We start from the raw sequence: 13,853 nt of genomic DNA on the forward strand, positions 1-13,853 counted from the left end.
TTCCCTTATAGAAGAACGCATTTAAGAGAAATGCTTGGAAAACGTGGAATACTATATACATGTATGTTAATACTCTTTAGTGCATCCCTGGTGGCTCCAAATGTCCATTTACAAATGATTGAGGCCACTGTGCCCAAATTGGACCTTCAAAGCAGACTATTTTCTGTACCCTTCCCCAAGATCTGTGCCTTAGGACAATCCTAACTCGGGTCTATGTACAATTGATTTTGATTTCATGCTTGGTCTGTAGTATGTGACACTGGCAACTGTAGGACCTTATATAAAACTGCTGTAGAAAGTTCTCAAGGCTGATCACTGGAAACTTGGTGCACTTTTTTAGTTAAGCTTCATGACAAAGGCTATGAATAATAATGTACATCTATTTTAGTTTTTTTTTTTATATACAGTATGCACACATCTATTACAAAAAAACAGTTGTGTGTCAGATTTTAAGGGAAAATATATTTAATTATTTTGGAATTAGGCTGTTGCCCTCTGCAGACTCTAGCTTTGGACTCCCCACTGCCCTCTGACCCTCGGCCAGCTCCACTGACGTCAAATGTGAGAAAAAGAGAAACGCTGTGAATACTTTTCAGATGCACTGTATTTACTTTATCTTACTTTGGCGTGCAACTATGCAATTAAAGCCTGAAATTTGCCATTTCACTAGATATTTTCCAGTGTATGAGTTTTACTACATTTTCAACAAACATTTTCAAGTCATTACTGGACCACTCAAGTGCATAAGAAATAAAATATTACATCCAAGTCAGGCCCATGATGCAGCATTTAATCAGAGGCTATCCTATTGATGCTATAACATTCCACAGTTGGTCATAAAAAATAAGTAGTAGTCAAATCTGTTCTGTCATATTATTCCTGTTTATTTGAAAACAAAAGATGTGCACAAACAACTCTAGTTACAACAAGCTAGAAGGGAAGAGATGCATTGTGGGTAAAACCTAAAAAAAAAAAAGCCACAGAAGAGTTCCAAGTACTTCAGCTAGTGTCCATACCTGGGGGGAAAACAGGACATATATTGACATTGAAACTAACTTATGTCTTGGTCTAAGTAATGTGAAGTTCTAAAATCACTAATTTACTCACTTCTGGAACTCCCACTCTCGGTTGTCGAGAGGGCACACCTGTCTAGTTTTGAGCCAGCGAGAAATACAGTGGAAGTGGAAAGCGTGCTGTGGATGATGAACACAAAATGTAAATACGTGAGCATCTCAACATGAACGTGTCAGTGTCTTCATTAAAAACATCACCCAATGAGGATTCAATAGATTTTTCTGTAGGCAGGATTTGCTTTTTTTATTTGGTGCTTCCTAGCTGGTTAGATAAGCTTTTAATAAGACACAAAATGCACTCAAGTGAATAAATGACGACACGAGCATTATCAGGTTTCTTCGGTTCAATGAAACTCACATTGCAGACACCCCAGGCTACTGTGCACTCCTCAGATGTTGCAGAAGCTTGGTTGGCCTGGCACTCTATACCTGATGGGGAAACAAGTCACAGATTTGACATCTTTCAACTGCTACAGTGGCAAGAGGCTACTATTTCATCTGTAAAGGCCACATCTCTCAACACAAAGGTATTTCTAGTTAAAAATGTTAAATAAGTTCAACTACATCTGATGTGATAAACGGCTTTTAGACAGTAGATTGTGTCACTTAACTGAAAGGCATCCAGCATAAAAACTGCCAAACAAATCATGCAACTGACTCACTCTGGTGAACCCAAACAGGGGAAAGCAGGAAGTCTTCAAAAGTTGTTGTATTTTTAAAATATCATTACTAAATACGGCCTTGAGGAACATACAAAGCAATAACAGATTTAAAAAAAAAAATTAAAATCCATTTACATAATCTTTACACGTTCTCAGAGTTTAGCATCAATAATCATGTTCACGTTTTAGTGTGCAGGTTTATTAACTCATTCACTGCCATTGACGGCTATAGATGTCAAAAATTAATTTGTACTATTTCTATTAGTTTAGCATTTCCCCCCCACTTTTGTTAACAAGAGTATGAAAACCTAGAAAAAATATATTGTACATTTAGAACAGATATAAAATGTGTGATTAATTGTGAGTTAACTAGTGAAGTCATGCGATTAATTACGGAAAAAAATTACACCCCTAATTTTTAATAATATTTTATTTAAAAAAAAAGAAAAATAAAATATTATTTAAAAAAGAAAAGAAAAAAGAAAACATTATTAAAAATTAGGGGCGTTAGGCAATTACATTTTTAATCATTCAAAATGTACAATATTTTTTTCTAGGTTTTCATACTCTTGTTAACAAAAGTGGGGGAAAATGTTAAACTAATAGAAATACTTCAAATGAATTGTTGACGTCTATAGCCGTCAATGGCAGTGAATGAGTTTAAAAAAAATAAATTACATTCACTATAGACCTCCATCAAAACTTCATTATGTCCTGTCCAGAACACAACAATATCAATTTCTCTTTATAAAAAAAACAAGAAAAAAAAACATGGCCTAACTACGGCTTCACCTCCATCCCAAACGTGTGTTTTTTTGGTGCTTTCATCATGCTGTTTGCATTTACAGTTCGGTCCTTTACTTACTATCACTATCAAAAACCTGTTGTCCATGTAAAGGCCAGTGTCTTTTCAAAGTCTAATTTCCAATTAATTTTGCTATTTATGCTCTCATTGTGCATTTGTCTGATAATATTTGCATGTGCCATTACAATAAAATAAACATGTCAGACAGTTGCATGTATGTCACAGGGGAACTTACAAAGATCCATGATGTGGTTCCGACATATAGCACAGTTATCCACAACAATGTCCCAGGCCCACAGTGCCACAGCATTCCACTAGTGGGGAAAACAAAACAACGGTTAGTACAGACCACCAAATTCAACACTCAATCAACATTTTATTAAAAAAAGTTAAGCTACAATATCAATTTAAGCCCAATATGTAATTGATTTTTATTTTGAAGACTAAACCATTGAACCATCCTTTCCATTGCCATTATGGGAAATGTAAGGTTACTTGCTATCTGATTAACTAATCGCTGTTAGAAAACTGCAGTTGTTTATTTACATTTCACCTTGCGCTGCAGCATCCAACACTGGCTGACTGCCTTGCCTAATGTGAAAGCAGCATACAACTCTTGTTCTCTTCCTCCTCTAGAAAATCTGACCCAACTTCATACACCTTGAGACCACCAACAGGCGTCTCGTGGAACAGGAGTCAGTCGACATAAGGACTATGAAAGATCGCTGCAGGAATGTTTACATGTCATCAACTAGTGTTTTTTAAAGGAAGACATTTTAATTACTAAAGATTTTTTTTATGTGATTATTATGCTTTTTGTTTTAAATGCAATCAATTGCTGTAAAAGTGCTCGATAAATGAAGCTGTATTATATATGTTCAAGCCTGATAAATAATTTTTAACATGTAAGAATACATTCAAAACGTGACTCAAATATACAGGTACATGACATATAACTAATTATTTTTGTACCTGCAGTTGTTAGATAAGAAAATGGAAACTAAGTTGCCATGTCATTTCACTAAGGTACTGTGAAAGGCACTGAACATGTCAGTATGTGCAATAACGTTTCAAAATGAGATACACCTTTTTTAAGAGCTATTTGAAACACATTTTATTTTACTGTAAAAGTGGGTCAACATTAGGAAAAATGCCGTTGAGAATCAAATGAACCAATGTTGTAAATCTTAAGAGTCTAGATATAATGAACCTAAAAAATCTGCGCGAACAAAACTAGAAGGGTTTATGATCGTTAGCGTCGCTTGTGTCAAGCTAATCGCACGCTAAGCCGCAGTGCTACAGCATTAGCAACTTAGCATGCTAACTGATACCAACTAGCTAGAGTGTTGATTCCGGGGAAATATGTGGCATTTATTCACACGCGAGTAGCTCAAGAACTCACGAAGCCATACCTTCTTGACTTCAAATCGCTTCTTGCTTGCTCCGCTGCTTGAGCAACTAGGCGCGTCTACATCCATCGCCGCTGCCATCTTGATTTCGACAAGTTTTGGGTAAACGTGATTCAGCGAGAGGCTACTTCCGGTGCAGGACAAACCGTACAGGAGTGAACGTTTTGTAACGTCAATAATTATTACAAAGCAACGATTGTCAAATAGTACGTGTACATTGTTTTGAACTTTCTACGTAAGCGTGATTTGAAAAGCACCCGTGAAGTTTTGGCTTTTTAAAAATCTAGCTGGTTACGTGGTTTTAGCAAGTAAACAAATTGTTCATAGAAGCTAATCGAATTAAGTACCAAGCAGTTGTATGCCAAAACATGCTTATAAAAGTGACTCACAAGGAGGAAAAAAATTTAGGTTCCACCGAGATTTGAACTCGGATCGCTGGATTCAGAGTCCAGAGTGCTAACCATTACACCATGGAACCGTGCGTGTCACGATTGTTATTTATACCTTTACCTACATGTTGACATGTGTACGCGCGAGGGAGATATCCATTAGTATTTGCTTTTTTTAATCCTTTCTCTGTAAGTAGTGCTTTGCAAGCAATTACTACCTAGTTAACCATATTACGTATGCGGATGATCTGGTGATTTTTACTCCCAGCAGTACAGGCCTCCAACAGATACTAAATAAATGTTCACAGTATGGCGTACATCACGATATTAAATATAACGCTACTAAGAGTGTAGTAATGATTTGTCGAACAAAAGAGGATAAATATCTTCATTTCCCAGATTTTACGCTTTTGAATAATATTGCACTCTGTAATGAAGCCAGGTATTCTTGGTCATTTCTTCACAGACAAAATGACTGATGACGAAGATATCTGTAGGCAGCGCCGGGCATTATATACGCAGGCAAATATGCTTAGACGTAAGTTTAATGCAAGTACTAAGGAGGTGAATATGTCGCTGTTCAGAGCATACTGTACTCCTTTGTATACGGCACATCTGTGGTTAAATTATAGCCGAACTAGTTTGCAAAAAATCAAGATAGCATATAATGATGCACTGAGAGTACAGTATTGCTAAATAGACCTCGATGGACTAGCGTGAGTGACATGTTTGTAACTGAAAGGGTTAACACATTGCAGGCGGCATTAAGAAATCTGATGTTTAAATTTGTCTGTCGGCAAAATGACTCGAATAATGAAATTATTGTACACTTGTCAAACATCAGTTTAAGTGCTACACGATACCAGTCCCAGTTCTGGAAACATTGGTATTGTTGTCTTTTATATGATGCTTCCTAGTGTACGTATTTTGGATGTGTGTATTTTTACTCATCTATTTTTATTGTGGAGTTGGTTTGTTTGTGGTTAGACTTTTAGTCTGTAATAAAGCAGCGTCATCATCATCATTTAAACAATTTAAAGTATTTATTTTTTTTAACGTTTTGTTTAGTTAACATAATTTGGATTACCAGCTTGTAAAACCCAGGAAAACAGGTTTCAAAAATTGTTTAAATGAATCTATAATCCAAAATTAAATTTTTTGAATGGGATTATGGAAATTATTTATTTTTTCAAAGATATTATACATTTTTGGAATGGGTCTGTAATTGTTCAGTCTGTCACCATATGTCATTAGCATAGGTGGATGGACATTAATTATCCACCAATTGGTTATGTAAACAGCATAAGTGTCAGGTTCAGATGTAGACATTTATCAAATAAAGAGAGAGAAAGCATCTGGTTCCAAATTTATTACTCATAAGGAAGAGAAAACTGCAGCCTTAGTTTGATCGGTACAGAGTCTCTTGGTTCATCATTCAAACAGTCCCCATATATATACCAATCGGGGCATCTGATTACATGACAGAAAGAGAAAAACAACTCTTATCCCACTTCACACTCTCTAGGTGCGGCATGCAAGTCCAGGAGCCCTGGCGTTCACGTGCGTTACGTCTTCTTATCAGTTGTCCTCACTCGGCAGCTGAGTCATCCACTTGCAGCTTCACCCAATACAATAACACTCCTTTGCAATACATAACAATCCTAAACAGAAACTTCCACATTATTACGTTGACTTACACTTCAATGTATTTATGTTATCACTGCAATGTGTTTTCCCAAGAGGCAATTCACTTCAACACGGCAAATGTATAATAATCCTCCAAAATAATTCTTACAATAAGGATGATGATGATGAGGCGATTACACATTAATATGGTTCCACAGTCATAATGTCCCTCTGAGGAAAACCATCTGGCCCACAATAATAATAATAATACAAAGTTTGACATCCCTGTGTTTTGCATTTACTACAGAAGCAAACACCGCATTCCATACACATGTAGCATTTTGTACAATAAACAATCATTTTTACACGTTACTAATGCACCCATTGCAGAAAAGAAAATGAAGCCCATCTAATGATGTTTTATGTTTTTGTCACTTTCTTCTTTTTGGCCACTGTGGTTAAAACAGGTTTCCTTTGAGGCTTTTTCTTTGTTGGCTTTGGTTGCTTTGTGTTGTTCCTTGCCAGTTTAGTCTTGAGTGCAGAAGCTTTCACAAAGTTGACTTTGGGTTTCTTGACTTTTCCATGAGCAGCGGCTACAACAACAACGACACGCTTTCTGTCTGATTTAGAGCTGTTTTCCGGACAGGATTTGAATAGCTCCAGATCCATGACCTTCCGCCCTTTTAGCTCAGAAGGGAAGCCACAGGTAGCGGCCACGTCCAAATTCACTTTCTCCATCCACCTGGTGCAGATACAAAGAAACAAAATAAGCACATTATGTCTGTCTTTCTTCTGTTTGTAGTACATGCAAAATAAGAACTGTGAAGCAGACATGCTAACCACTAGTCCTCCATGCTGTCCATCAGGTTGTGCTTATTAGCTTCCAAAATCAATTGCAAACCCATTATTCTGATGAAAACATTTACTAACCTGCGCAGTGGCAGCAATGAACAGTCACACAGCAGAGGGTTGTCTTGAAGGTCAACCACCTCCAGGCCAGTGAGAGAGCCCAAGTCAGGAAGTTCTTTCAGCTGGTTTCCTCTCACAGTGAAAGCCTTCAGTTTTGGGCCAAGCCCGGCTAGAGCGTCCCGTGACATCTGCACATCAGAGTCATAAGGAAATAAATAGTTAAAAGTAGTAACATTGCTACAAGCAACATTTACTGTGTGACTATCTCTAACCTTTTTTTTCCAAGCTACAACCTTGTGAAATATCAAAGCTGAATATTGTATAGAAAAAAGGCACTTAAAGGGTTAAACACCACATCTAAATTCTAATTAAAAAAATAAAAAATATTGTTTCCTATATCGGTAGACAACGCTCAGAGGTTATTCAGAATCATTTTATACCTTCTCAGTGCTCATCTGGTCCATATACAGCCACTTCAGACTTTGTGATAATGGCCGGAATGCATTTGGTCCCACTGAGAGAATCCGGTTTTGAGACAAGTTGAGTTCCTCCAGATTGATGGCTTTGGATATAGCATCACTCGGAACATTTGTCAGTTTATTTGAATCCAGGTGAAGTTTACCAAGAAAGGCAGAGTCTAAAGCGCCCTTGGCAATAGTGCGTATGGTGTTATTGGTCAAGTAAAGCTCTCTTAGTTTCGGAGTTACTGAGGACAGTAGACCCATGGGTTCCAGTTTTGAAATGGTATTGCGTTCCATGTGTAATGCAAACAGATTTGGTAAACGTCGTAGCGCTGTAGAGGAAACAAAAGACACACAAAATATCGTCATTCAATGTCCCATGCATCATGTATCATTTTTATGTCAAATTTTGTCCAGTCTTATCGGTCCACTGACCTGAACCTGGAAACTGGGCCAAACGATTCCCCTCCAGGTAAAGATAATTGAGCCCAGGGGCTCCAGTGAAGGTTTCAGGGCCCAAGGATGTGAGGTCGTTGTCAGAAAGATACAAATAAAAGAGTTTTTTCATTCCTCGGAATGTGCCACCTTCGATCTCGCGAATTTTGCAGGATTCCAGGTGAAGCGAAACAACTTGGCCGGTGGCTGGAAAACTGTTGGCGGGAAGGTTGTGGAAGTGGTTGCTGCGAAGGTCAAGTAGTTGAGTTTTCGCAGGGAAGCCTCGTGGGACTTTTGTGTGACCTTGGTTCTCACATGTGGCATGCTGAGCTTCAATCTAGAAGTGATTGGGGGTGTGTGTGTGTGTGTAGGGGGGGACAAAACAAAACAAACACAGAAGCCAAACTAGGAAAACAGCTTAAGGGCGAAATCAAGTAAAAAAATATATATATTTACAATATGTTCTATGCACTTCTACTAGTATAAATGCAATATTCTGATTAATACAGCGTTTTTTAAATATGAATTAAGATATAAAATCCACCCAGTTTTCCATCTCAGGGGGCGGCCATTTTGTCACTTGCTACTGACTGAAAGTGACATCACAGTGCCTCAGGGGTCAGGTGACAACCATCACGGGTCATCTGCCTTCTAAAAGCAGTGGCATGAATATCGATGGTGCAGCCAGTGCGTCGCACCGGGGCCCATGACAGAAGGGGGTGGGTGTCGACAGACACACAGAGAGAGAGAGACAGAGAGAGAGAGAACAAAAAACGGGGAAATAAACGGCCAGAGTTATTTTGTAAATACGATGTCGGAAATGATCATTTAATAACCTGACTTCGGCATCTGTCAGTCACGATGAGTCTCGACGTGATGCGAGTTGGGGAAAAAAAAGAAAAGGTAGCTAGTGTGCGAGCCATCGTCACCGTCATGCTTTGCAAACATAAAAAGAAAAAGAAAAAAAGCGGCGCGCAAAAATGAAAAGATCAAAAAAAAAAAAAAGAAACGTTTTGCACCGGGGCCTCTCGGCATGGTGTTACGCCACACATTCTAGGTTTGGTCATGTGATCTTCACAAGCTTCAACTTATTTATGAAAAACGATTAAACCAGTTGCTAAACCGTTTCAAGACCAAAAAAAACATGCATAAATCGCCCATAGCCCACGACTGCAGTACACACCTGGTGACCTAAATGTGTGCTTATTAATGAAATAATCATTCAAATTAAAGAGTCTTATTATCCACTTAACGATTTGAACTCACGTGACAGTCGCAGTTAAGCGGACACTTGACGTTGTTCTGTTTGGGTTTGGCTGTCGGTGGACTGCTGACAGTAATCACTTCCTCCTCAAACTCGTCCTTCAGTGCGTCCCCCCTGCTGCGGCAACGCATGTCCATGGCCGCCACGGCTTGGAGCGGCTCTTCGGACAGGTGAGGAGGTCCTGCGCAGGTTCCCAGCAGCTTGACACCACCAACACTCGCCCAGTTCCTTAGGGGCCTCATGTAGCAGCTACAGTAGATGGTGTTGGCTTCAAGATAAAAAAAAAATGTAGTATAGAAATTAAACACTCAAAGTTTCAAATGTAAGGGCGCTGCGTACCAGTGAGGTTGAGGCTGGCAAGGTTCTTGGGACCCGCAAGAGGCTCTAGGTAGCGCAGCTGGTTGTGACTCAGGTCCAGGTGGGAGAGCAGAGGGGCTTGGGACAATGCCTGGTCTGACAGGTCTTGGAGGGACATGTGGCTGAGGTACAAATGCGTGAGCTTTGCCATGGAGACTGACTCTTCGCCGAGGTAGATCATGCGGTTGTGGCTCATGTCCAGGCGTGTTACCTCCTTGAGTCTTCAGTGGAGAAGACAATCAAAAAGAATGCGATTATATCTTCTTTTCTTTTTTTACCAGCAGCTGAACAACTATATAAAAGTGAAATATTCATAAAAATGAAATATTTAATGGTTTCCAATTTTCTTGTTTCGCCATGTTTTTATTGTGACTTATTAAGAAGATTTCTTCTACCAAGACAAGGCGTGCTATTGGTAATTTCAACATGAGCATTTTTGAAGAGTCGCCCTGTTAAGTATGACCAATATACTGTAGTCTATAATGATTATGCCTATATTGAAGGGGAAGCCGACCTTAAACAATTTCTGACTATAATATGTTATATGTGACCTCACTAGTCTAAACATGAAATTCTGATTAATATTACATTTGTGGAATATGAGTTATGCAGCAAAATCCAGCTGTTTTCATCCATCTCAGGGGGCAGCAATTTTGCTACTTGCTGTCAACTGAAGATGACATCACAGTCACCCAGGGCTCAGCATGTAACAACCAATCACACACAGCTCAGCTTCAGAAAACAGATGAGTTGTGATTGGTCATTACCATATGCTGCATTCGAGGATGGTCGGAAGTCTGATATATCCAAGTTGTTTTTTCCCAGTTCCGACCTGAAAGCGTTCGAGGCTAAAATAAACAACGAAAATGGCAGAAAGTAATAAATAGTTTTTTTATTTTGCTCCTCAAAACTCATTTTGACCTTGCCGTCTCGCAATTTTGCTTCATTTATTGTTTTTAAAAAAAATCTTATTTCATAAGCATTTCATGCAATTCAGTAATTCACCGTATAATTTCATGCAGGGAGATAGCGTCATACTGTCACGTACGTTGTGTTACGTTCAGTTATGTCGAATACTTATGAATGAAGAAAGCTTTCTAGTTTTATACTCGAGTAAATTGTGTTTTACCATTCACGGTCTGTGTTTCCAAAGGGGTCGCCATTGTAGAGTGGCGTCATATTAGTCGGTCGTGAAGTCAGGGTACTTTTTTTTCTGATTTCACAAGTGGAATTTTTGAGTTCAAGGGGGCGTTCCCGTACACACTTCCTGGTTTGAACTCGGAAAAGTCTGACTTCCGACCATCCTCGAATGCAGCATTAGCCCTGAGTAACTGTGATGTCATCTTCACTTGACAGAAAGTGGCAAAATGTCCGCCTTCAGATAAAAACTTCTGGATTTTGCTGCTTAACTCATATTTCTCTAACGCAATATTAACCAAAATACCGCATTCAGACTAGTGGGGCTGCATAGAACATATTATGGTCAAGAGTTTTTTTGAAGGGGGGTTGATTTCCAAATTCCTACCTGGTCATGGCCTGGGTGGGGAAGAACTGCAGCTCATTGTGGTCTAGACTGAGGCGGGTGAGGGTGAACAAGCTTGCAAATGCCTCAGGAGCCAAGTTGTTGATGGAGTTATGGCTGAGACGAAGCCACTTGATGTGTTGCAGGCCCTGGGAGAGACAGAATTAATTAAATTAAATTAAATTAACAAAATAAATAAATAAATGACATAAGCACTGAGCAACAACCAATACATTTTAGCACAGTAGAGGATACAGATGAGATGCAATGATAATGCATATGCATGATTTTAAAATGAAAGAAAAATGATTTATTGTCATCTATTGGTCCTCATTCCACAAAAAGAACACAGCTAAACAAACACAATTTTGTTCTCTACTTTTATCATCAATTGGCTTCCAACTACCTGGAAGGCCATGTTGGGGATGTACACCAGCTGGTTGTGGGTGAGAGCCAGCATGTTTAGTGAGCCAAGCTGCAAGAAGGCTCCAGGTTGGATCTCCTCAACATGGTTGTGGTCCAGATGAAGCTCCTTCAAAGAGGAGAGGCCATCAAAAGACTCCTACAAAAGCCAACGTAGAGGGAGAAATTGTTAGAGAACAAACTTGTGGATGCATCGTTTGATTTAGTTCTCTTGCCTGGTATAGGATGTCAATTTTGTTGTAGGCTAGGTTTAGGGAGACCACGCGGCCCAGCATGCGAAAAGCCCCCTCTTTCACCTTGACAATGTTGCTTCCCTTTAGGTTGAGGTGAGTGAGGTAAGGTGTGTGCACAAACCCTCCCCTCTGGAGCACCTGCAGATTGTTATTCCTCAGGTCCAATTTGACTGTGATCTGTATGGAACATTACATCAAGTCAGAGAAAATCATGTCACAGTTCATGTTTTATTTATTACAGCATGCCTAAATTGACCATTTATACATCATGAAGTGTGTACATTTGCTTTAGCGGGCCACGCAAACGAGGACCAGAACTAGCCCCCTGGCCCCAAGGTTGACACCTGCAATCTAGTATTTGATAGCTCCCATACAGTAGTTATACAAACCATGGATTCCAACATGAGGCACTGGAATTCATTCAACATCCCTTTCAAAGCTTCCTTGCCAGAATAGCAGTGTGAGGTTGAAGTAGACTCACCTCGTCAATAGTCGGGGGGACCTCAGTAAGGTTCTTGCCAACGCAGGCTACCGTGAGCTTGGTGCTGTCACAATTGCACACTCGAGGACACTTGCCTGCTTCCACGTTTGATATGAGTGCAAAAGTCCCAAATAAAATGAAAGCAGGGAGGGCAAGCATCTGTGCAAGGAGGAAGATGCTCTTGTTAAATGATCAATTTTAATCAGTTACATTTATTGCAAGGTAAGTCACTTTCGAAAATATTAAAATAAACAGCATATTTGTATTCATATCAAATATCAAAACTTTCTGAGATTTGAGTCTAACTGTTACAATCTACAATTGCTTAAAACAAGCAGTCAAGTAGGATCAGGTAGGCCAAATTGGTAGCTAATCTAACCACTGAAATAGACCAATGAAATGAGAGGTTTAGCGAAGAAATTGTGCATCACTGACTGAAACGGAGACAAAACCACGTCACTTTAGTCTTGCCCAGGTGAATTTATACAGGTCAACCATGCTGAGAGGGAGAGAAATCTCAGGGGACCTCAGCAAGTGGCACCACATCTGTCTGGGGAAAGCTATAAAGTCATCTAAAAAAAATTGAGCTTCATTATTCCACTGTGAAGCAGATCATCTGCAACTAGAGAACACTGAAAATTACTACAATCCTGCCTAGAAGTGGACGACCTTCTAAAATATCAGCAAGAACCACAAGAAAAATAATAATTCAGGTAAAAAGATAACTCAAACTCGATTTGCAGACCTCTTTTGCTGCATCTGGGACATGTGCATGCTTCAACAATCAGAAGAAAGAAGGCTTTCATAGAAGGCTTGCTAGGTTGAAGCCTCTGCTCACAAAAAAGATCAAAGCTGCCCATCTCAACTTTGCCAGAGAGTACCTGGAAAAACCTGAAGCTTTTTGGAAGTCCCTTCTGTGGACAGCCTGGTAGAAGATGGATCATGACAATAATCCAAAGCATTCCAGCAATACAACCAAGGAATGTCTGAAGAACATCAAGATTCATGTTCCGGATGTGCCCAGTTAAAATCCTGACTTAAATTCTTTCAAAATACTCTGGCGGGACATGAAGCAGGCAGTTTATGCTAGACGCAAATCCATCCTCTCTCAACTGGCTGCATTTAGCAAGGAAGAGTGGCAAAAATCCCCCAAAGTAGATGTGAAAGACTGATAAGTCACTAAAGAAAGTGTTTGGATGACGTTCTCATTGCAAAAGGTGCAATGTCCGATTAAGTGAGGTTCACATACTTTTGCACCCATGAAATCTGAGTTTTTCTTAAATCAACAACTTTTATTAAAAAATGAATGACAATATTATCATGCTTTTTGTTCGAGTCTATTATTTTCCATGTCAGCATTGTAGATTTGGATACAACTAAACATTTAATAAGGTTATTTTTATATTCTATTTAAAAAATAATAATAATCTGACCATGCCTGCAGGGTTCACAAACTTTTGAGCAGCACTGTATAAATTACTTATCTGTACATCAAAACACATATTACACCCAAATCATTTTTACATTCCAAACTGAGAAGCGGGCAGCAAAACCTCAAAAACAAAATATCTTACCTTTGTGCAGAAGTTGACCTTTGTTTCTTTGACATAAAAAAAAAAAAAAGTTAAAACAACCCCAGAAAATATAAACGAATAATATTAATGAATCTGGCAACGACTTTTGAAAATTCCGCATCCAGCGTGTTCACCGGAGTCTGGAGAGCAATGGCTAAACGCGTCTTTGGTAAATTCTTCTTCTTGTGACCCCTGATCCCTACACCCCCAACTGCAAATTAACACCTTGG

The 13,853-nt window shown here is 39.1% G+C and overlaps 2 protein-coding genes and 1 non-coding gene across 3 annotated transcripts; all 3 read right to left on the bottom strand.

The window, feature by feature from the left end:
• Positions 1-863: 863 nt before the first annotated feature.
• On the bottom strand, positions 864-4,120 carry rbx1 (ring-box 1, E3 ubiquitin protein ligase). Its single transcript, XM_077557722.1, has 5 exons — positions 3,953-4,120; positions 2,776-2,854; positions 1,432-1,502; positions 1,108-1,193; positions 864-1,016 (listed from the first exon to the last, which is right to left on the bottom strand). Exons 1-5 carry the CDS (start codon positions 4,028-4,030, stop codon positions 1,004-1,006), a joined length of 327 nt encoding a protein of 108 aa, XP_077413848.1. The 5' UTR covers positions 4,031-4,120; the 3' UTR covers positions 864-1,003.
• A 235-nt stretch (positions 4,121-4,355) lies between these two features.
• trnaq-cug (transfer RNA glutamine (anticodon CUG)) lies at positions 4,356-4,427 on the bottom strand. The gene has a single exon. It is a non-coding gene; the product is annotated as a tRNA-Gln (tRNA).
• A 1,265-nt stretch (positions 4,428-5,692) lies between these two features.
• Positions 5,693-12,467, bottom strand: chadla (chondroadherin-like a). The gene is made up of 10 exons (XM_077558143.1): positions 12,050-12,467; positions 11,551-11,745; positions 11,319-11,474; positions 10,916-11,061; positions 9,373-9,611; positions 9,036-9,301; positions 7,770-8,106; positions 7,314-7,666; positions 6,895-7,061; positions 5,693-6,706 (listed from the first exon to the last, which is right to left on the bottom strand). Exons 1-10 carry the CDS (start codon positions 12,206-12,208, stop codon positions 6,385-6,387), a joined length of 2,340 nt encoding a protein of 779 aa, XP_077414269.1. The 5' UTR covers positions 12,209-12,467; the 3' UTR covers positions 5,693-6,384.
• Positions 12,468-13,853: the final 1,386 nt, after the last annotated feature.

Source organism: Vanacampus margaritifer, chromosome 2 (assembly GCF_051991255.1).
Source record: "Vanacampus margaritifer isolate UIUO_Vmar chromosome 2, RoL_Vmar_1.0, whole genome shotgun sequence".
Classification (NCBI taxonomy): Eukaryota; Metazoa; Chordata; class Actinopteri; order Syngnathiformes; family Syngnathidae; genus Vanacampus; species Vanacampus margaritifer.